Source organism: Scyliorhinus torazame, chromosome 2, assembly GCF_047496885.1.
Source record: "Scyliorhinus torazame isolate Kashiwa2021f chromosome 2, sScyTor2.1, whole genome shotgun sequence".
NCBI classification, from domain to species: Eukaryota; Metazoa; Chordata; class Chondrichthyes; order Carcharhiniformes; family Scyliorhinidae; genus Scyliorhinus; species Scyliorhinus torazame.
Window position 1 is genome coordinate 331,074,737 of NC_092708.1, and position 20,734 is coordinate 331,095,470.

The following is a 20,734-nucleotide window of genomic DNA, read 5'->3' on the forward strand; positions in this document are numbered from 1 at the left end:
GTTGCGATGGCTGGTAAACTTAAAAACATTGATGCAAGCAGAATAGTGTCAATAAGTGGAACGTTCATTTCTATTCCATTGTAAAATATAAATGTTTCGCTTGAAGGAATCCATTTCAAGATTCGGCTTATAAGCTCATTATAAAATGTTATATTGAGGTTTTATTTTTTTAGGCTAAGTTAATATTTCATTTAAAAGTATTGATTTCATTTGTAATTCCTTCTCTCACAGGTATGTGAGCTGCCAACAGAATTTGTAGAAACTGTTAGACCAAGGCCTCAGGGGTCCTCACCAGTATATGATTATTCATTAATAGAGGAATACAAAGGCAAAAAGGTATGTAAACAAATGAGAAGTTGCAACAACAATAACAAAAATGCTAAAAGAAAATCTGGGGGTTATCTGCAATCTGGCATTGGATGAAAAATGAAAGGCTGTCTGACTACTATCCCCCGAGGTATGTTTTCTGTGAACGTCACTCCATCTGGGAATCGCAGATTGTGGAATTCTCTGAATCCCACCCAGACCACCCTGTCCCGATCAAGCTGAATCCTGGAATTGTTTTGCACTGATGTGTTTTTACCTGTTTGAAACTAAAGCTCACTCTGTCATCCAGAAAGAACGGCTGGATTTCCAAAGTGGGAGCTGAAGTTAGGAAATTCCCATACTCAGCGGATCCACCTTAGTTAGACTCAATTTTCACCCTGGGAAGTGGGGTCTTCCCGAATCCTACATTTTTAAAACCCGGCACGACATTTTTAGAAATTACTTTGCTTGCACTCTTGGCAATTAGATTAATTTATTCAATTAGAATAAAGACTGATATGATTGTGTTTCAGATTTTGGGCGGGATTTAACTAAATGGGAACAAAGTCCCATAGCGAACGCGTTTAGCCGCATGTTTCCTGGCGTTCGCAGTGCCGAGAAACACGAAGCGACAAAACGTGACTCATGTTAGATAAGGGGCCTCAATGGGGAACCCGCGGCCGAGGTTGCACATCGCCCCGTTTTGTACACTGAGGAGCTCTGCTCGCTGGAGCACCTCATTGTAGCAAAAGATTGGGAAGCCATTTTTAAATTTGCTAACATTTTTAGATGTGCTAAAAAGTGATCCCGCCAATAATGGGCGGGATTTAGATCACAGCGTCACGCAAGATCGCGTTAGATCTTGCAAGGCGCTGTGAGCTGAGTAAATCCCGGGAGCGGGGTGTCCCTGCTTTTATCGCCAGCCTGTGCCACGGCCATCTGTCTTTCGGGTGCAACGTGGTCATTAAATTGTGCCTTTTTTCTTTTGTATAGGTGTACAGAATTATATAACACAGAAGGAGACCATTTAGCCCATTGTGCTGATACCAACTCTTTGAAAGAGCTATCCAGCTAGTCCCACTTCCCTGCTATTTCCACATGGTCATACAAAATTATCCCTATCAAGTATTCATCCAACTCAATTTTGAATATTTCTATCAGCCAGACTGTGCATTCTACTTCATGACAATTCACTGCAAGAGTTTTTATTCTTATGTTGCTTCTGTTATTTTACCAATTACCTTTTGTCTTCTCTGGTTACTGACTCTTCAGTTACGGGAAACAGTAGCCTGGATTTTCATCCTCGAGGTGGGGCGGGAGAGTTGGGTGAATTCCCAGCTCGGCCCTCATGCTTTGGGGGAAAAAGTGCCCGCCCAAGCAGGATCTTCATTGTTCAGACACAGTTGCGGCCTGGAGTTGGACCAGCCGACCCGGGAAGAAGTGCAGAGGCACCCACAGGGACTGCCTGGTGTTGAGGTGAATTTCAGTGCTGTTTGTCCCAGGGGAATAAAAACACAAAGGCCTTCCATCCCTCACTCCTCACAGTCCCTTCACCCTCCAAACACTCCCCATCCCCCACCTATGCTATGTCATGCCCCCACCCATGCCCTCAGGCCCCTCATACCCCTCTGCTAAGCTCTGCACTTCTACCTATGACCCAACCTCCTATGTTCCCAGACCACATACTGAGGCTTGTCTGAAAGCTCAGAAATTTATTAGAATAATAGAACCCCGTGTGTGCGTGGGTTTCCTCCCACAGTCCAAAGATGTGCAGGTTAGGTGGATTGGCCATGATAAATTGCCCTTAGTGTCCAAAATTGCCCTTAGTGTTGGGTGGGGTTACTAGGTTATGGGGATAGGGTGGCGGTGTTGACCTTGGGTAGGGTGCTCTTTCCAAGAGCCGGTGCAGACTCGATGAGCCGAATGGCCTCCTTCTGCACTGTAAATTCTATGATATGATCTATGATCTATGAACACCTGCACTCCAAAGGGAACCTTGACAGCTCTGGCTCTCTGAGGACAATATCACAATGTTTGTTTACTTAGGTCAAGTGCTTTCACGTGTTTGTGGCTTGTGGGTTTTGAAACTTCAAACGGCCTGAATGAATAGCAATATTGTTAGAATAAAGAAAAGTCATCAAAGAATTACATTTTTTCACAGGTTTTTCTTTATACATCCTACTTTACACTGCTGTGTTCATTGGTTCTAGAAATTTAATGAGATTGTGGTAGAACTGATAGCAACCTCAAATCTGCATCCTACCTACCCACAAAAACATATCATTCCCCTTGCTTATCAAGAGTCTATCTACCCCACCTTAAAAATATTGAAAGACAGGGGGTGGACGGGGGGGGGGGGGGAGGGGGTGGACTCACGTGATGTAAGCACGGGAGCAGCTGCACTTTCACGAGCTCTGGCTCTGCTCATCTTTCAATCTTTGTTTTTAATCCTTGGCCACGTCTCTTTAATGTATTTTTTCGGTTTACATGGCTTTTACTGCGTATCAATATTTATTAGTCAATGTTTCAGCATTTCTGAGTCGAACCAATATGCTTTAATCCTTGTTGATTCGTGCTGGCTTGAGGGAGTTGTCATGAGGCGTAGGTTTTGATGGCGTAGCTGCCCTGGAGAGATTTCCCACCCTGACGATACAGTGCACATCAATGGAAGGTGGCTGCTACAGATGGAGGTGATCCATCTTGGTGCTGCAGTGCCAAGAACAGTCAAGCCCAATTTAAAAGTCGGGAGGTGTCTTTATGGAGGTGGTGCCTGAGAAGAATATTGGTTGTAGAGAGAGCACTGTCTTTGGTGGAAGCCAGCTTCAGCACAGTTGAGTTCCTGCTGCATGCTCTAACGTCCATCTTGAGGAATTCAGCTGAGGAAGAAGAGGAACCAGTGAGGAGCCCAGTTGTGTCCAGTGTCCCGAGTGAGGTGGTAGAGATGTTCCCAGCTGAGTTTAAGAACTAGCTGCCATGTCTTGGAAGTCTGAATCTAGAGGATGAGCAGCTTGGATTTGATGGAGCTCATTAAATCCTGTCTCCTAGGCCTGGGGTTGTGTTGGCCTTCTGACTTCTGGTTCTGTGTGGTCCTGACCTGTTGTCAGTCAGGGGGGGGGTTGGGTTGCCCAAGCCAGCTAGGCCGTTGCCCCCCCTGCTGGAGCCTAGATGGTCGACCGCCTGGGTTTGGTTGTGTCAGCACGTTGGAACGAAAGAGATTCATGCTCTATTCGTTTGAATGCTTGGAAGATCCTGAAGAGTACTCTCTGTTTCAGATTCTCCTTTATCCTAGATGTCTACTTTCTTCATGCACCAGTAGGGTGGTCTTTATCCTGGTGGCTGCCTCATTTCTCAGTTGTTATCCCGGACATTACCCCCTGACAATCATGTGGTTGTTGGTTAATGTTGTCCATTCATTCATTTGAAGGGAAGCAAATGTTTTGGGTGGGATGTCCTGTGCTGTTGGTTATCTTGATTTAATAAGGTTTCATCATGTTAGGCTGAATATTGAGTTTGGAATTTGTGCACAGTTTCTTTATCCTAATATATTCTTGGGAGGAGGATGAGCAGTGCTGGAGTGGGGGAGGGGTGGAAGGTGTGGGTGCGAAGGTTAGATTGTCTTCGCTATAGGACATAGAACATAGAAAAATACAGCACAGAACAGGCCCTTCGGCCCACGATGTTGTGCCGAACCTTTGTCCTAGATTAATCGTAGATTATCATTGAATTTATTGTGCAGAAGGAGGACATTCGGCCCATTGAGTCAGCACCGGCTCTTGGAAAGAGCACCCTACCCAAAGTCAACACCTCCACCCAACACTAAGGGCAATTTTGGACACTAAGGGCAATTTATCATGGCCAATCCACCTAACCTGCACATCTTTGGACTGTTTGAGGAATGATTGAGGAATGTCCCCTACTGTCAGAGTTTTTTGGGGGCTATTTTAGTTTGGGTTCCACTTTTTTCTTCTTCAGGCCCAGGTGGACCTGGTATATTATCCTGTTGAGGACTGGCGTTTGTTGGACTCCCCTTTAGGAGAGTTGGTGGTTTCTCCTGATGTGGGTCTCCCTCCATGTCTGTTCTACTGTTATCAGAGCTCTTGTGCATGAGAGCGGTTGGAATATCCTTTATCTAGTGGAAGGTGGTGTTTAGCGGAGTAGTCCCTCTCAAGAGGGTTTTTCTTTTTTCCCAACTCTTTTCCCGTTGGGGTGTGGGATGTTGGAATGTGTATTCAATGGTTTGAGAAGGAGGAGAGGTTCATGTCCTGTATTGGACTGAAGTGGCTGAACCAGAGGATGTAGGGACTGAGGTATCAGGGGACTCCTTGGAGCCATTTCTTCAATCCTTCTTTTTTCTTGTTGCCGGTGTTGAGCTAGGTCAGGCTCGACATTGCAGTCAGTATCATGTTACCTTTTGGAGAGAGCGGGATTCCGCCCTCGGGACTTTAGTGGGAGAGTCTGGAGTGGGTAAGTCCACATCCAGAGAAGTGAATGATGGGGAAGGGTCCGAAGGCTTGCCCAGATATTATCCTTATTTCTCTGAGGAGTTGGATGGGGCCTACTTGGCAATTGATTGGCCAGTTCTCGTCTAGTGGTAATATCTTAGGAGATGGTTGTGGTTCCGAGGAATTAGTTCTGATAGTTATTGTTCGTCTTTGGGTGACCTAATCCTTTCTTTTTTTGAGTGGTCGTGGTTGTGTGGGAGGGGTGGGAGTAGTCTTGTGGTTCCGGGGGGGGGGGGGGGGGGGGGGGGGGGGGTGCACAGCGGGTTGGCCCTCCCTCCTAGTTTGAGGGTCGCTCTGATGACCCTCCTGTCCTAGAATGGGTTCCCCCGTCTTCCAATTGGGATCAGTTTATACTCTTTCTGGTTCTTGGCTCCATGATATCTTGTTGTTCTATTGAGGGGGGCACTGGTGCTGGTGGTCCGGTGATCTGTTTTGTCCTTTGATCTGGGACTAGACGGGATAATGGAAGTTCAGGTTCTTACTCTTGGCTCTTGTTCTTGCTCTCTTTTTACTTCTTCTATGGGAGACCTGAGGCTTAAGGTTTGGTTCTGCCTGTCCGCTCTTTGTCTTTGTTATTTTGCCTTCTCAGTGGTATAGGGTGGATGCCTGTTGCGGTCTGGATCTGGAGAAGAGTTTAAATTGCGCTTTAAAAGTTAGTCGATTCCCCTTAGCACTGGGGTTCTCGGGATATTGTTTTCTTCTCTCGTTTTGTTTTGTAGTTATGGGTGAGATATAGGTCTGTAATGTTGCCTGTATCCTGTTTGGGTGCAGACAGGTCATTTATCTGGAGAAGGAACTTGTTGGGAATTTTGTCCCTAATTCATCTGGTCTGATTTGTTCCCAATTATGTAATTACTGTTGTTTTGTGCTGTACCTGTTGTACACTGACACCTATAGCTATCTTACTGCAATCCTGCTTTTGTTTATTTGCTGTTGTGAATTCTTTGTAAAAATTGACAATCCTAATAAGTACATTTTTAAAAATATTGAAAGACTCCGCTTCCACCACCTTTTCAGGAAGAGAGTTCCAAAGACTTAAAACCATTTGAGTGAAAAGATTTTGCCTCATCTGCATTCTAAATGGGTAAACCCTTATTTTTAGACAGTGACCCCTAGTTCTAGATTCTCCCACAAGAGGAAACATCCTTTCCACATCTACCCTGTCAATACCCCTCAGGTTCGGAGAATCCCGCCCAATATTACAGTATCCTTTTAAAATAAATTACCTTCACTCAACCTCCGAACATAACCAAATGGACGTCACGTAAAAAGGCATTCCCTGTTGACTCCTTGGTCTTCTTACCTTTTCTTCCAACAAGGTATTGTCCTCACCAGCATTCTGCTTGGTGATTAACCTAAAAACAGTCCTTTTCTTTTGCTTGCCACAGCAACACCTATTGTTGGTCTTCTTCCTCAAATCTCTCTGTGACTGTCTCTGAGAATCGATGAGCCTCTACCCAGCAGGACCAGCTGCCTCCTCCTTTGTGATCTGATGTTAAACTTGAACCTTATTCGATTTACGTTCCTGTCTCCACAACACCCAGGCCATTTGGATTTAGTGTGAAATAATATCCCAAGCATAAACGGCTCCATCTTACTTTGAAATAAGAGACAGTTTAAAACAGAAGCATCTCATAAATATCAGCCTTTTCCAATTTAGATCTGCATATTGTTACAGGCAGGAGGGGGGGATTGATTGAAGCAGCCCTGATTTCTCCCCTCACTACCCATCCGTAAACAGAAAGGTGTTTTTGATTTCGTATTTCCCCCTTTATCAGTGCTGACCTATTTTCCCCAACCCTTCAGTTTGGAGTGTTCCAAACTTCTATCAATAATTCCACAGCAAACTCGAGGTAAAATAAAGTAAGAGGGTTGGTTTACTTTTCACACACACAAATTGCAGGAAAGGGGTTTTGCAGTGTTCGACCCTTTTGCACAATTACAATAAAAGAGGGATAAAGGAAAGAAAGGAGTACAGGACATGACCACGATAAAATAAGAGTTATGGTTTTATATGTGTCCAGAGTCCAAAATCAAAAGTTCAATGGCGTATTCCTTCAGAGGGTAGTCGGCTTATGGTTGCGAATGATCCGTCTTTCCGGTTGCGAGGATTCTACAAAGGGAGAAGGCACGTAGAAATTAATTAGTTTTGAAGGCACAAGTACAGATGTTTCAATGTTCCAGTAGTTCCCAGTGTAGATAGGTCCAGGCAATTTTAAACCTAGTCATGGTCTCTTTCTGCTGCTACCTGTGAGATGGTAAATGGTAGTCAGAGACAGGCTGCTTGCCTGAAGGGCCGCTTCTCTTCTGAGGTCAAACAGTGATTGCCTGACTTCAGTTCCTCACAGCAATATTACAGGTTCTAGCAGCTTGGGGGAGGCCATGTGACATAACTCCCACTTCTTCTCCTGGGTGCTGGACAAAGGGTGGATTTTCCCAGATCTGGAACCTTGAGATGTTTAATAGAGGAGTCAGGGTTTCTTTTGTCCTTTAAGACACAGAGTCTCCGGTGGCCAGAATTCTTCTTTAGAAATGTAAAAAGGCTTATTGCAGTTCCAGGAAGATGAACTAGCACAGTTTTCAGCGATAACGGCCGTGACTTCCCAGCCCCGCCGTGATGGAACCTGCCACTGGAGAGTCAGTGGCCCAGCCAAAAGTCCACTTACTTTTGGCAGAACCAGATGATCCCATTGTGGGCAGAGCCCGAAAATCCTGCGCAACAAGTCTTTGATGTTTGAAGGTTAGACATTCCTCTGGTATGAGTCATATGATCGCCTTAATCTATTTAAAAAGTATAATCATATTTTAATTGTTGCTAGATTGCTGTAGAGATATATGTATTCCTTCCTGTCCTATGGCCAAGCAAAATGCGATCATCTTGGTTGTCCTCTGTTCACTCTCTAATGGCTGTACTCTAGATCATGGTGTATAGATCATAGAATTTACGGTGCAGAAAGAGGCCATTCGGCCCATCGAGTCTGCACCGGCCCTTGGAAAGATCACCCTACTTAAACCCACATCTCCACCCTATCCCCACTACCCAGTAACCCCACCGAACCTTTTTGGACACCAAGGGCAATTTTAGCATGGCCAATCCACCTAACCTGCACATCTTTGGACTGTGAGAGGAAACCGGAGCACCCGGAGGAGACCCACACAGACACGGGGAGAACGTGCAGACTCCACACAGACAGTGACCCAAGCCAGGAATCGAACTTGGGCCTTTGGCGATGTGAAGCAATAGTGATAACCACTGTGCAACAGTGCTGCCCTAGATGGGCATCTAACAACTTCTACTACATGACGAACATATCCTTTCCTTTCATTTATTCCGCTCTGTGCCTTTGATGCCAATCACAAAAATTATGAAGAATTTCAATTCAGCTTCCAAGATATTCTTTCAAGTAAAAAAAATTCCCTAAATCACAACGCTTTGTTCTTCCACCAAAAATAAATGCTGTTGGTCAGATTGTGATTCATCTGGCTTTATCCAGCAGAAACAATTAAAACCCCACCTTCCCTTGGATTTTCACAGTATAATTGCAGCCAGACCAGTAGCGTTTGGTACCTCCCAGAGGAGAATTATCTTTTACACTGTAAAATTTAAATGTAAAAGCTTCAACCAACTGTTGTATTTACTTTGCTATAAGTAACTATATGTCAAGTAACCTTTGCAAAACGTGGGAAAAGGCTGGAGGGTATTAGGTCTAATAGACTCATTTCTTGTCCTAGTTCACACCCAGTTTGCGTTGCCACTTGTTTGTCTTTTCCCTTGTCTTTTTGTCTGAGAAGGTAAGCAAAGGAGCAAGAAAATTCAAGATGCAGGAAAAGGCATTTTGCTGTTGTGATTGCTTCTCACGAGCTAACACAAGTGCCAGTTGGCAGCAGACTCAGTTGTGAATCAGACAGGTGTAGATTCTGTGGCAGATTCGAGTGTCCTGAGGCATTTCAGTGCCATACCCAGGGTGTCCTGCATTATCAGGTACTTTTCAACATCTGTTTTCCTGTTCAGTTGGGATTGTAGGGTCAGGGAGGTCTCTCTGATGCCCAGGCCAATCTTTCTCTCCCAATCAACGCCACCAAAACAGAGCAGGTGGCCATTTGTTCATTTGTCGCTTGTGTGGTTCTGCTGCAAATTTCCAAACATCAAGATAATGATTGCACTTTGTCCAAAATTGCCCTTGGTGTTGGGTGGGGTTACTGGGTTATGGGGATAGGGTGGAGGTGTTGACCTTGGGTCGGGTGCTCTTTCCAAGAGCTGGTGCAGACTCGATGGGCCGAATGGCCTCCTTCTGCACTGTAAATTCTATGAAATCTATGAAATCCATTGATTACGGGGCATACTTAACGAAGGCAAGGATGAGATGGTTATTTCATGGGGTGGAGGATAGCTGCAAGCGGTGTGGGCGGGGCCCAGACAACCATGTCCATATGTTCTGGTCCTGCCCGAAGTTGGAGAAATTTTAGGGGTCGCTTTTCAGCACCATGTCTGAGGTCCTACACGTAGGTTTGGAGCCTGGTCCCCTGGAGGCCATATTCAGGGTGTCAGGCCTGCCATTGTTGCAGGCGGGTACAGGGGCAGATGTCTTAGCCTTTGCCATGTTGATCGCTCGCAGGCGAGTTCTGTTGGGGCAGAGTTCAGCTTCTCCTCCCTGTGCCTCGACGTGGCTGGGGGATTTAATGGAGTTCCTGTATCTGGTGAAGGGGAAATTCACTCAGTGGGGCAGATGAGGGGATCCACCAAAGGTGGGGTGTGTTTGACTTACATTTTGGGGATCTCTTTGCCATCAAGGCGTAGGCGGGGTTAGTTCAAGGGAGGGGGATGCTGTTGGGGTTGGGGTTATTTGTTGTAAAAATGGTAAAATGTTGAAACTTTGAATTAAAATATTTTTCAAAAAAAAAAATCCATTAATTTTAAAGTGCTTACAAATGTTTCTGGAATGTGAAAAAAAACATGGGGCAGGATTCTCCGACCCCCCACCGGGTCGGAGAATCGCTGGGGGCCGGCGTGAATCCCGCCCCGGCAGCCAAATTCTCCAGCACTTGAGATTCGCCAGAGGCAGGGATCGCGCTGCGCCGATCGGCGTCCCCCCCCTCCCCCCCCTCCCCCCCCCCCCTCCCCCCCCCCCCTCCCCCCCCCGGCGATTCTCCAACCCGCGATGGGCCGAAGTCCCGCTGCTGTAATGCCGGTCCCGCCGACGTGAATCAAACCACCTCTCTTACCGGCGGGACTGGCGATGCAGGCGGGCTCCGGGGTCCTGGGGGGGGGGGGGGCGCGGGGCGATCTGGCCCCGGGGGGTACCCACACGGTAGCCTGGCCCGCAATCGGGGCCCACCGATCTGCGGGCGGGCCTGTGCCGTGGGGGCACTCTTTTCCCTCCGCGTCGACCATAGCCTCCGCGATGGCCGACGCGTAAGAGACCACCCCTCCGCGCATGAGCGGGGATGACGTCAGCAGCCGCTGACGCTCCCGCGCATGTGCAGACTTCCGCCGGCCGGCGGAGTCCCTTCGGACCCGGCTGGCGTGGCGCCAAAGGCCTTCCACGCCAGCCGGTGGGACGGCAACCACTCTGGCGCAGACCTAGCCCCTAAAGGTGAGGGCTTGACCCCTAAAGGTGCGGATGGAGGTGGCCCGACGCCAGAGTGGTTCACACCACTCCATCCCGCCGGGACCCCCCGCCGGGTAGGGGAGAATCCCGCCCATGGTTATTAGTGACAGGATAACTGGAGTGGCTACAGGAAATAAATAGGTTCAAGTAACAAACACACTCCCTCTTCCCAAAAGGTTCCCAATATCCAAGTATATTTTCTTAAAAGTATAAAATCATATAAAATAGCAATACACATTCATCAATGCGTAAACACATTGATGCAAATGTACAGAATTTCTAGATCTGCATTCTGAAACATGTTGGTGTTCATTAATTATCTGGCTTAAAACACAATCAGAATTTGTGCTGCGTCTGAAAACTATTTTTGGAAAATAAATTTTCTTTTGTAGTTTAGCAGTTGCCACATTTGTGATAAGTAAAAATTAGGTTCCAAAATTATCCATAATGTACATGGCTTTAAAAAGGTTTTCAGACTTGAGTTGGTTTAAAAATGTTCATCCCACCTTAAGATGTGCTTAAATCTTTAGATCAGCACTTGTCCCAATACTATAAACCTTCACTTCCTCCACATCTAGCGCACAGTGGAAGCAGTGTGTACCATCTATAAGATCAGCAACTGCATCCAGATTTCTTCAAGTGCGCTTCTCAAACCTGTGACTTTAACAGCCCAGAAGGACAAGGGCAGCAGGAACATGGGAACACCACCACCTCCATGTTTTCTTCCAAGTCACATACCACCTTGAGTTGGAAATACATTGCAGTTACTTTATCATTGCTGGGTTAATATTCTGGAATCCCCTACCCAACTGGCATACCAGCTCACCATCATCTTTTTAAGAGAAATAGAGGATCGGCAATAAATGCTGGTCTTATCAGCAACGCACAAAACCCACAAGCAAGTAAAATAAAGGCATTAGTTTGACCTCTTTCTTGGGCATGTGTGGAATGTGTACTAAAATGTATCAGCCTGGATTTTATGGTAGAACTCACAATGAGACGATCAAAGCTCACCAGTATTAGGTAATACGTCAACCAGAAACTTCCAGTGAGTACACAGGAGCAGTTAAATGTGGAAATCAGGAAGTTGCTATCCAAGTTACCCTCCAACAATTGTGATACGCTGGTATTTCTCCCAGAATTAAAACACATGGGAAGGTTTGACGTTGTGGTACTTATCAATTAGATAACCACTAGAAAAGGATAAGATTTGCCCATTCAAATATGAGTGAATGTTTAACAGTGAAATTACTCACAACATCCACTCTGACATCAAGAATTTACATTTGTAAGTGTGGACCCTGCATTTTGTCAAAATGTAAGCATGCTTGGAGGGTAAAAGTTTAATTTTGTTAACTTTTCTTTTTACATATTGTACCTCTTTCTTTCTCTGAATCTCACTTTTATTTCACTCTATTTTGCTTTTAGTGCATCATTTTTTAATTTAATTAAACATTCTCACTCACACTTCCTGATTTACACGTGGCTCAGTACGTATTTTTAATTTGAGTGTTGCCAAAAAGAGAGACATGATGTCGAAGCTTTCATCTCATCAGGACTATTCTGATGAGTACAAGATAAAAAACTTCAACAGCATGTCTCTGTTCTGATGAGTACAAGATAAAAAGCTTCAACAGCATATTTCTGTTCTGATGAGTACAAGATAAAAAGCTTCGACAGCCTGCCTTTCCTTGCAGCAAAATTCAAGTTTTGTACTACCAAGTAACAGTTTTGAATTTGATTGGATGAGCAGACACACCAATGTTTTTCTGTTACACAAGCCCAGAGGGTGCCGTGTTGTTTTGGCTCTGTAATAACGGCAAATTCCAGTGTAAAAGCCCACAGAAGGTCTGTGGGCAAGTGTAAGTGCATTACACAGTGAGCGACCTTCATTCGCTGCTGACTCCTGAAGAGAGAACTATAAATAAATATTAAAAGAAATTTAGAATGGTGTAATATCGATTATAATATTGAAAAGTCTGCAAATACAGGTGTAAATCTTTCACCCATTGGGTGCGCCTGCTCGGGAGTGGGGGGGGGGGGGGGGGGGGGGGGGTGCAGAAGCAGTTCCAGCCGTATTTGGCCCTAGAACACCATTTAACGCTGGCTGGAAAATTAAGTGTAAGTCAGTGTGAAACTCTGCCCTTTGTTTACAGTTCGCTGTGTATCCTGCAGCAATATCAGATTCCAGAAGCAACGCTGGCAGACCCTGGCACTGCAGCGTCACAATTCCGCCATTCCCATTCAGCTGGGGTTACCTGAATCCAAGATCCACCCCCATAATTCCAGATTCTTGTGCCATTCAATGCTCCAGCCTCCAGATAGCCAAACACTCAAATTCCTTTCTGCAGTATTTCCAAACCAGAGGACCCTCTATAAATAGCCCACAACTGTAGGACTCACTGTTGCTAATCCCGAAGACCTTGCTGAGCTGCTTGTCAGAATTCAAAATTGTCTTTGTGTTGCTAAACTGCAGGACTATCCACTGCAAACTCCACAATCTCACTCCCTCACACACGCTGCCAAAGTCCGCGGACCATATTAGCTTTGACCCTTGCAATCCGAAATAGCACGTGCCTACTTCCTCTCTGATGTATTTTTTCTACCATCATTCTGTGTATCCTGTATTTCCTTAAAAAAAGGGGATGGCAAACACTGGGTGTACAGGTAAAGTCCATCGATTTATGCCGTTCACAGATTGAATAGGATTGAATCTACAATGCACTGGGCAAAAAATCTCAGAAAACCATGGAGGCCAATTTCTGTTTCTGTTTTCGAAGGGGATTTGGGAGGCAGAGGGTTGAAGATGATGGTACACCACTCACTGCCATATTCCCACTGACATTCGCCAGTTTAAAACAGTCCCACTCACAATTTGCAAATCAGGATCCTATCCTGCATCTAGGACCCCTTGAGATACCAGTATGCTGTGGAACTGCTCAACTGGCAATCCTTGAGCTTCTGCTGCAGAATCCAATGAAGCTGCCACCTGAAGATGAAAGTTCAATGATGCTGCTTCCTAAAGATGTCTCCAAGAAGAGTTGTCCTTCCATCTACAGAATTGTTTAACTCGAGATTTGTTTCAATGCAGGTCCTATTAGATTTCATGACCAAATCCTTGAAAATTCTCTCTCATCACAACCAATTCCTGGATTTTTGCATTGCAGGTGCCGGAGGAGATACCGCATGAGGTATTTGACGACATCACAGACCTCAAAAAAGATTTAGAAATTATGTCAAAGAAACAATTATCCTCAAACATGAGTCGGGAAGTGGTAGGTTTAATTTTCTTTGCCGTCGATAGTTTAAAAAGCTTTTGTTTATATAATTCAAAGATCAAAAATGAAAACTACCAGCTGCACCATTTGCAGGGATTTGTATTTTCTTCATGTTTCTTTCCAGGAAGAAAAGGAAGAAGATGTTGTGGAAGTGCTGGTGAACACGGAGGCTGAAGTAGGTGCGACTGGTTTCAGTGTTAAAAGTGGTGAAAAGGAGGGCATATTTATCAGACATGTCCTGAAAGAATCTCCAGCTGCAAAACGCCTCAGCATGAGAGAAGGTAAAATGTGAAAAACCTACCCAGATATTCACTTCATAGAATCATAGAATTTACAGTGGGGAAGGAGGCCATTCGGCCCATCGAGTCTGCACCGGCCCTTGGAAAGAGCACCCTACCTAAGCCCACACCTGAACCCTAGCCCCACACCTATACCCGAGCCCTATAACCCCATCTAACCTTTTTTTTTGGACACTTAAGGGCAAATTGGCTTGGCCAATCCACCTAACCTGCACATCTTTGGACTGTGGGAAGAAACCGGAGCATCCGGAGGAAACCCATGCAGCCTCCGCACAAGCATCACACGTGACCCACACGGGAATCGAACCTGGGACCCTGGAGCTGTGAAGCAACTGTGCTAACCACTGTGCTACCGTGCTGCCCTTTTGCAACCTCAGGATATCCCAAAGCGTTTTCCAGCGAATTAAGTAATTAGTACTGCATAAAGGTTTAAAAGGCTTTATGGTTTAAAAGGTTTTCAGGTTTAAAAGGCTTTAAGGTTTAAAAGTTTTTAAACAGGAGCTGAAAAAGTCATCTCAGTTTCTCTGGGTTGGGCAGGAGCAAAGTCAACCAGTAATCCTTTTGCTTTTCATAACCTAGTGACCTCTACTGGAAAGTGCCAGTGGTAAGAGTTCAGCTGCATGCTGATGTGCGAATACATTGACTTACATAGCAAGCACATTGAAGACCAGCCGGGGCCTTAAGAACTAATGCAAATGCTGGGAATGTCCTTCAGAATATCCCCACTCAGCAGAGGATTAGATGCCATGCCTGACACACATGTAAATGGGGCTTCCACCAATATTTGTTTTAATTCATTCACGGGATGTGGGCATCGCTGGCTATTTATTAAATCAGGAGAATCCCTGAGAAAATTTGCAGCAATCATCTTTAGGAACAAAATACTAAATGTTTTTACTTTCTTATTATATCATGGAATTGCTCTTTAGTCACCAGCCTAGAAATATTAGCTGCTAAGTGTTTAGTGCATCCAGATGACATTCCTTAGTTCATGCATAGGTTTACATCTGTATGAAACAGCAAACAAAGGAATAGCATGCTGTCCATCTGCTAATATAACCAGCAACCATTTCTAGGCTAATGTTGTGGAATAATAGCATATGGACATTTAACCTGTTCATCTTCATTTCTTTGCTACTTTGTTTTAAATGGATTAACGTCTCTGCTAAAAGGCAATAGAAAGAATTTAATGAGTGCACCCATTAAGGGTTGATACAGAATCTGTCAGCATCCTGCTATAAAAGTTCAGAAGACTGAATGGATGACATAAAAATTAGAATTATTTGTAAAACGCACAAATATATTTTGCTTATTAGAGATTCATAAAATTATTCATGATCGTAGTCTGTGAAACTCTGACTTGTGTGATCTATTGTTTTAAAGAGAATTTGAAATCATTTTAGGTGGCTCTGTTCACTCCAATGAATAGATTACAGTTGGTGGAATAATTCTTACCCCTCCATATGCATCGCCACATGGACATAATGTAGAAAAATTGTTTAATTGCACATTTCAGGATACCAAAGTCTGTTTACTGGAGGAACTGATGGAATATTGGAAGAGAAGCAATTGTTAGAATTTTCAATGCTGTAGTAGTTTTGTTAATATTAATTTTGTGCAAATACAATTCATAGCAGCTAAATTGCAGAGAAATGATATGTTAACACTAATATGGGGCAGCACAGTGGTTAGCACTGCTGCCTTACAGTGTCAGGGACTCCGGTTCAATTCCGGCCTTGTGTGATGCCTGTGTGGTTTGCCCGTTCTCTAATATCTGCGTGGGTTTCTTCTGGGTACTCCGGTTTCCTCCCACAGTCCAAAGATGTGCAGGTTAGGTGGGTTGGCCCTGCTAAATTGCCCCTTAGTATCTAGGGATGTGTGGACCAGGAGGGGTTACGGGGTTGCAGGGGATAGGTTGCAGGGGATAGGGTGGAGGCCTGGGTAGGATGCCCTTCAGAGGGTCGGAGCAGACTTGATGGGCCGAATGACCTCCTTCTGCACTGTAGGGATTCCATGATTTCTATAATATTATAGAAAGGTTGACGCAGTAATAGCAAAGGTTCAAGGGGCACCATTTGCCATCATTACGTCTCTGAAACTGGCAAACATTTCTGAAGTCCACAAATGCATAGTTAAGTGTGGCAATCCAGAAGTTGCTATCAGGGATTCTACACTTCCCCATAAGGTGTGCTGTTGCAATTCCCTACACTGTAACCAACTAGAAATCACTGAACTGATCAGAACTTTTCCTTTAAATGATGTAATATAACAGTTAAAATTCCCCAGAAATATAGCTTATCAATGAGTTGTCATCTTCTTTTCATGGGGTATTATGTTACAACTGCTGCTCTTGGGCCCTAGAAAACTAATTTTATATTTGTCTGACATAAATACTTTTCATCCTGAAATAATTCAATTTATTAATATAATTTTTTCAATGTTTCTGGTATTTCAGCTTTGAATGTGCATGTCCCAATCAGTTATTTAACTATCTGTGTAATCTAATTAAACTGAAGGATAATCAGAGCATTCCATGTTCTGGTTTGTTGTCTATGAGAGTCCGTCAATGTGATTGGCTGCTTTTGCTGTTCAATTACATCATGGATACTGGACGCCTGGTGACCCCCTTGACCTGGCAGCAGATTCAATCTAATGGGAAAAGGGAAATCCACATTATAAAGATCGCTTGATAAAAAGTGCAGCTTTCATCAAGTTCAACAACTAGTGCCATTTCTTTGCCACTGATCACATCTGAGCCATAATTTTATTCAATAGCAAGATCTAAACATATTGCACTTATATAAGTCTTTAAGAAATAATAAATCAGTTCATTGTATAAAAGGAAAACCCTGCTATTTATATCAAGTAAAGTATTTTCAATTTAAATCATCAAGTCCACTCATTGAAGAACATCAAGGTCAAGTAGACATAGACTCTGTTACAGCAACATTACATTTGGTTACATAGCTTGAATAATAATGTGTTTCTACTCTTGCTCCCACTATGCTGGTAACAGTTCTAATTGTAAAATTGCATGGAATATGGTTTATAAATTGTTTGTAAAGTTTAATATTACCTTATAGCTGAATTTGTGCAATTTATCCGTATGCATGGAAGAACTCCCTCAATACTGGACTGAAATGTCAGCTTATATTATGTGTTCAAATTGGGGCTTGAACCCACTATCCTCTGAGACAGAGGCAAGAGTGCTATTACCTCAGGCAAGCTAATACATAGTCAAGGTTATTATATGTTTTTAAAAATAAATTTAGAGTACCCAATTCTTTTTTTCCCCAATTAAAGGGCAATTTAGCATGCCCAATTCAGCTACTCTACACATCTTTTTGGGTTGTGGGGTTGAGACCCACGCAAACATGGGGAGAATGTGCAAACTCCACATGGACAGTGACCCAAGGCCAGGATCGAACCCGGGTCCTCGGGGCCGTGAGGCTGCAGAGGTTATTATATGTTTCTACTACTTGGAGAAACAAATCATATTTTGACAGCAGTTACAAGAATTCCCATTCTTATTTTTGTTTTAGTTGTGCCAGATGCATTAAGGTTTGCCATGACAGACAATGCTTTAATTAAGCATTTTTGCCAGAGATACTGAAAGGTTTAAAATAATTTCAGGGTCCAATCTCTCTGTAACCAAATATTTGTTTGTTTTGTCAATCAGGTGATCAACTTATCAGCGCTACAATTTACTTTGATAATATCAAATATGAAGACGCACTCAAGATTTTGCAGTACTCAGAACCGTACAAAATGAAATACTGTTTGAAACGAACAATACCTAGTCCAATAAGATCTGAGGCAATTGAAGTAAAAGGAAGGAAACTTATTGCGGTGGGTCTATTTTCTGTAAGAAATTAAATGTTCACTATCTGTACTGCTAATATTATTTTCTTAGGAACTTACTTCAAACAATATAGTTAAGCATACTCCTTTGGACCATTTTAAAAAATCATTCATGTTCTTCAGGGAAAGAAATCTCCCAGCTTCACATGGTCTGGCCTACATGCGACTCCAGACCCACAGCAATGTAGTTGATCCTTAAATGCTCCCTGAAATGGCCCAGCAAGACACACAGTTATATCCCAATCACCAGAAAGTCTATAAAGAATGAAACCGGGTGGACCACCCAACATCGACCGAGGCACTGTAAACGACAATGGCAGACTCAGTTCTGTCGACCCTGTAAAGTCCTCCTAATAAACATCTGGGTGCTTGCGCAAAATTGGGAGAACTGTCCCACAGTCATGCCAAACAACAGCCTGACATAGTCATACTTGCAGAACCATATCTTACAGATAATGTCCCAGACACCAGCCCCATTGACAGGACAGACCGAGCAGAGATGGCAGCACAGTGGTATACAGTCAGGAGGGAAATGCCCTGGGAGTCCTCAACATCAACTCTGGACCCCTCGAAGTCTCATGGCATCATCAATGATGCGACCATCAATTCACATGAGACGATTAGTAGAAGTGAACAGTGGTTTTAATAAGCTAGATCTGTGCCTGCCTGCGACTGCTCTGTACTGAGTGCCGCCTACAGGCTGAAGGTTTATATACCACTCCCGAGGGGGCGGAACCACAGGCGGAGCCCACAGGGGCATCAACATAGTACAGTACAATACAGTGGTGAATTGCAGTAGCAAAAGTTCACCACATTCACCCCCTGTTAAAAATTGAAGTCCGGGGGGGGTGAAGTGGGCTCACATATCGAGTCTGTCCGGAGCCTTAATCGTTCTCTGTGATTGCCTCAGATCCGGCTTCGCTGCAGGCAAGGGTGTTGGACTCGTTGACCCCGGGAGCGCGTCGTCTGGAGCTTCATCACCTTGTGTCGGCGATGGGGAAGGGGGGGTGTAGGCCCTGTAGGGGTGGGAGCGGTGTTCAGGATCCCCAGGGGGGCAGCTGGTAGCTCGCCATGAGGGATTCGGTTGGTGGTGATAGGCGGTGTAGGGGGGGGCGTGTTGGTGATGGTTGCTGGGGAACCGGCGGGTGCCAGATCCTGGAGGGAGACTGTATCCTGTCGTTCGTCGCGGTGCGCCACATAGGCATACTGAGGATTGGCATGTAGGAGCTGGACCCTCTCGACCAGGGGGTCGGACTTATGGCTCCTCACGTGCTTCCGGAGGAGGACAGGCCCCGGTGTTGTCAGCCAGGACGGAAGCGATACCCCGCAGATGGACTTCCTGGGGAAGACAAATAGGCGGTCTTGAGGGGTCTTGTTCGTGGCTGTGCAAAGGAGCGCCCAAGTGGAATGGAGCGCGTCGGGGTTGACCTCCTGCCAGTGGGAAAACGGGAGACCTCTAGACCGTAGGGCCAGAAGGACGGCCTTCCATACCGTCGCGTTCTCCCTCTCCAACTGTCCGTTTCCCCGGGGGTTGTAGCTGGTAGTCCTGCTCGAGGTAATGCCCTTACCGAGCAGGTACTGACGCAGCTCATCGCTCATAAAAGAGGAACCCCGGTCACTGTGGACGTAAGTGGGGAAACCGAACAGGGTGAAGATGCTGTGCAGGGCCTTAATGACAGTGGCCCCGGTCATGTCGGGACATGGGGCGGCGAAGGGGAAAAGGGAGTACTCGTCAACGACGTTGAGAAAATACACGTTGCAGTCAGTGGAGGGAAGGGACCCTTTGAAATCGACGCTGAGGCGCTCAAAGCGGTGGGAGGCCTTCACCAGGTGGGCCTTGTCTGGCCGATAGAAGTGCGGCTTGCACTCTTGGCAGTCCCTGGTCATGGCCCTGACCACCTCGATGGAGTAGGGCCGGTTGCGGGCCTTGATGAAATGGAGAAGCCGGGTGACAGAGGTCATTGTGGATGGCCCGAAGTCGGTCATCTTGCGCGCTGGCGCATGTGCCGCGGGACAGGGCATCTGGGGCCTCATTGAGCATCCCAGGACGATACACAATATCGTAATTATAGGTGGAGAGTTCGATTTTCCACCTCAAGATCTTATCATTCTTGATCTTGCCCCGCTGTGTGTTGTTGAACTTAAAGGCTACCGACCATTGGTCGGTGACGAGTGTGAACCTCCTACCGGCCAGGTAGTGCCTCCGATGTCGCACAGCTCCCACAATGGCTTGAGCTTCCTTTTCGACAAAGGAGTGTCGAATCTCGGAGGTGTTGAGGGTACAGGAAAAGAAGGCCACGGGCCTGCCTGCCTGGTTAAGGGTAGCGGCCAGGGCGACGTCTGACGCATTGATCTCCACCTGGAAGGGGATGGACTCGTCCACCGCGTGCATCGTGGCCTTGGTAATGTCTGCCTTAATGCGGCTGAAATCCAGACGGGCCTCAGTCGTCAGGGGAAAGATAGTGGCTTTGATAAGTGGGCTGGCTTTGTCCGCATTGTTGGGGACCCACTGGGCATAGTATGAGAAGAAACCCAGGCATCTCTTCAGGGCCTTGGGGCAGTGGGGAGGGGGAGTTGCAGGAGGGGGCGCATGCGGTGGGGTCGGGCCCTAGGAGTCCGTTTTCCACGACATAGCCGAGGATGGCTAGTCGGGTTGTGCGGAAAACGCATTTCTCCTTGTTGTAGGTGAGATTAAGGGATTGGGCGGTTTGGAGGAACTTCTGAAGATTAGCGTCATGGTCTTGCTGATCATGGCCGCAGATGGTGACATTATCCAAGTACGGGACCGTGGCCCGCAGCCCGTGCTGGTCAACCATTCGATCCATCGTTCTTTGGAACACCGAGACCCCATTGGTGACGCCGAAGGGGACCCTGAGGAA

The 20,734-nt window shown here is 45.6% G+C and overlaps 1 protein-coding gene across 2 annotated transcripts in view; it reads left to right on the forward strand.

Moving 5' to 3' along the window:
- Positions 1-20,734, forward strand: part of LOC140401865 (uncharacterized) — a 180,980-nt gene that overhangs the window by 124,418 nt on the left and 35,828 nt on the right. For both annotated transcript variants that reach the window (XM_072489824.1, XM_072489825.1), the window contains exons 3-6: positions 232-336; positions 13,585-13,692; positions 13,820-13,976; positions 17,674-17,843. In XM_072489824.1, coding sequence (XP_072345925.1) covers positions 232-336; positions 13,585-13,692; positions 13,820-13,976; positions 17,674-17,843 — 540 coding nt within the window. The remainder of the gene's footprint in view (positions 1-231; positions 337-13,584; positions 13,693-13,819; positions 13,977-17,673; positions 17,844-20,734) is intronic.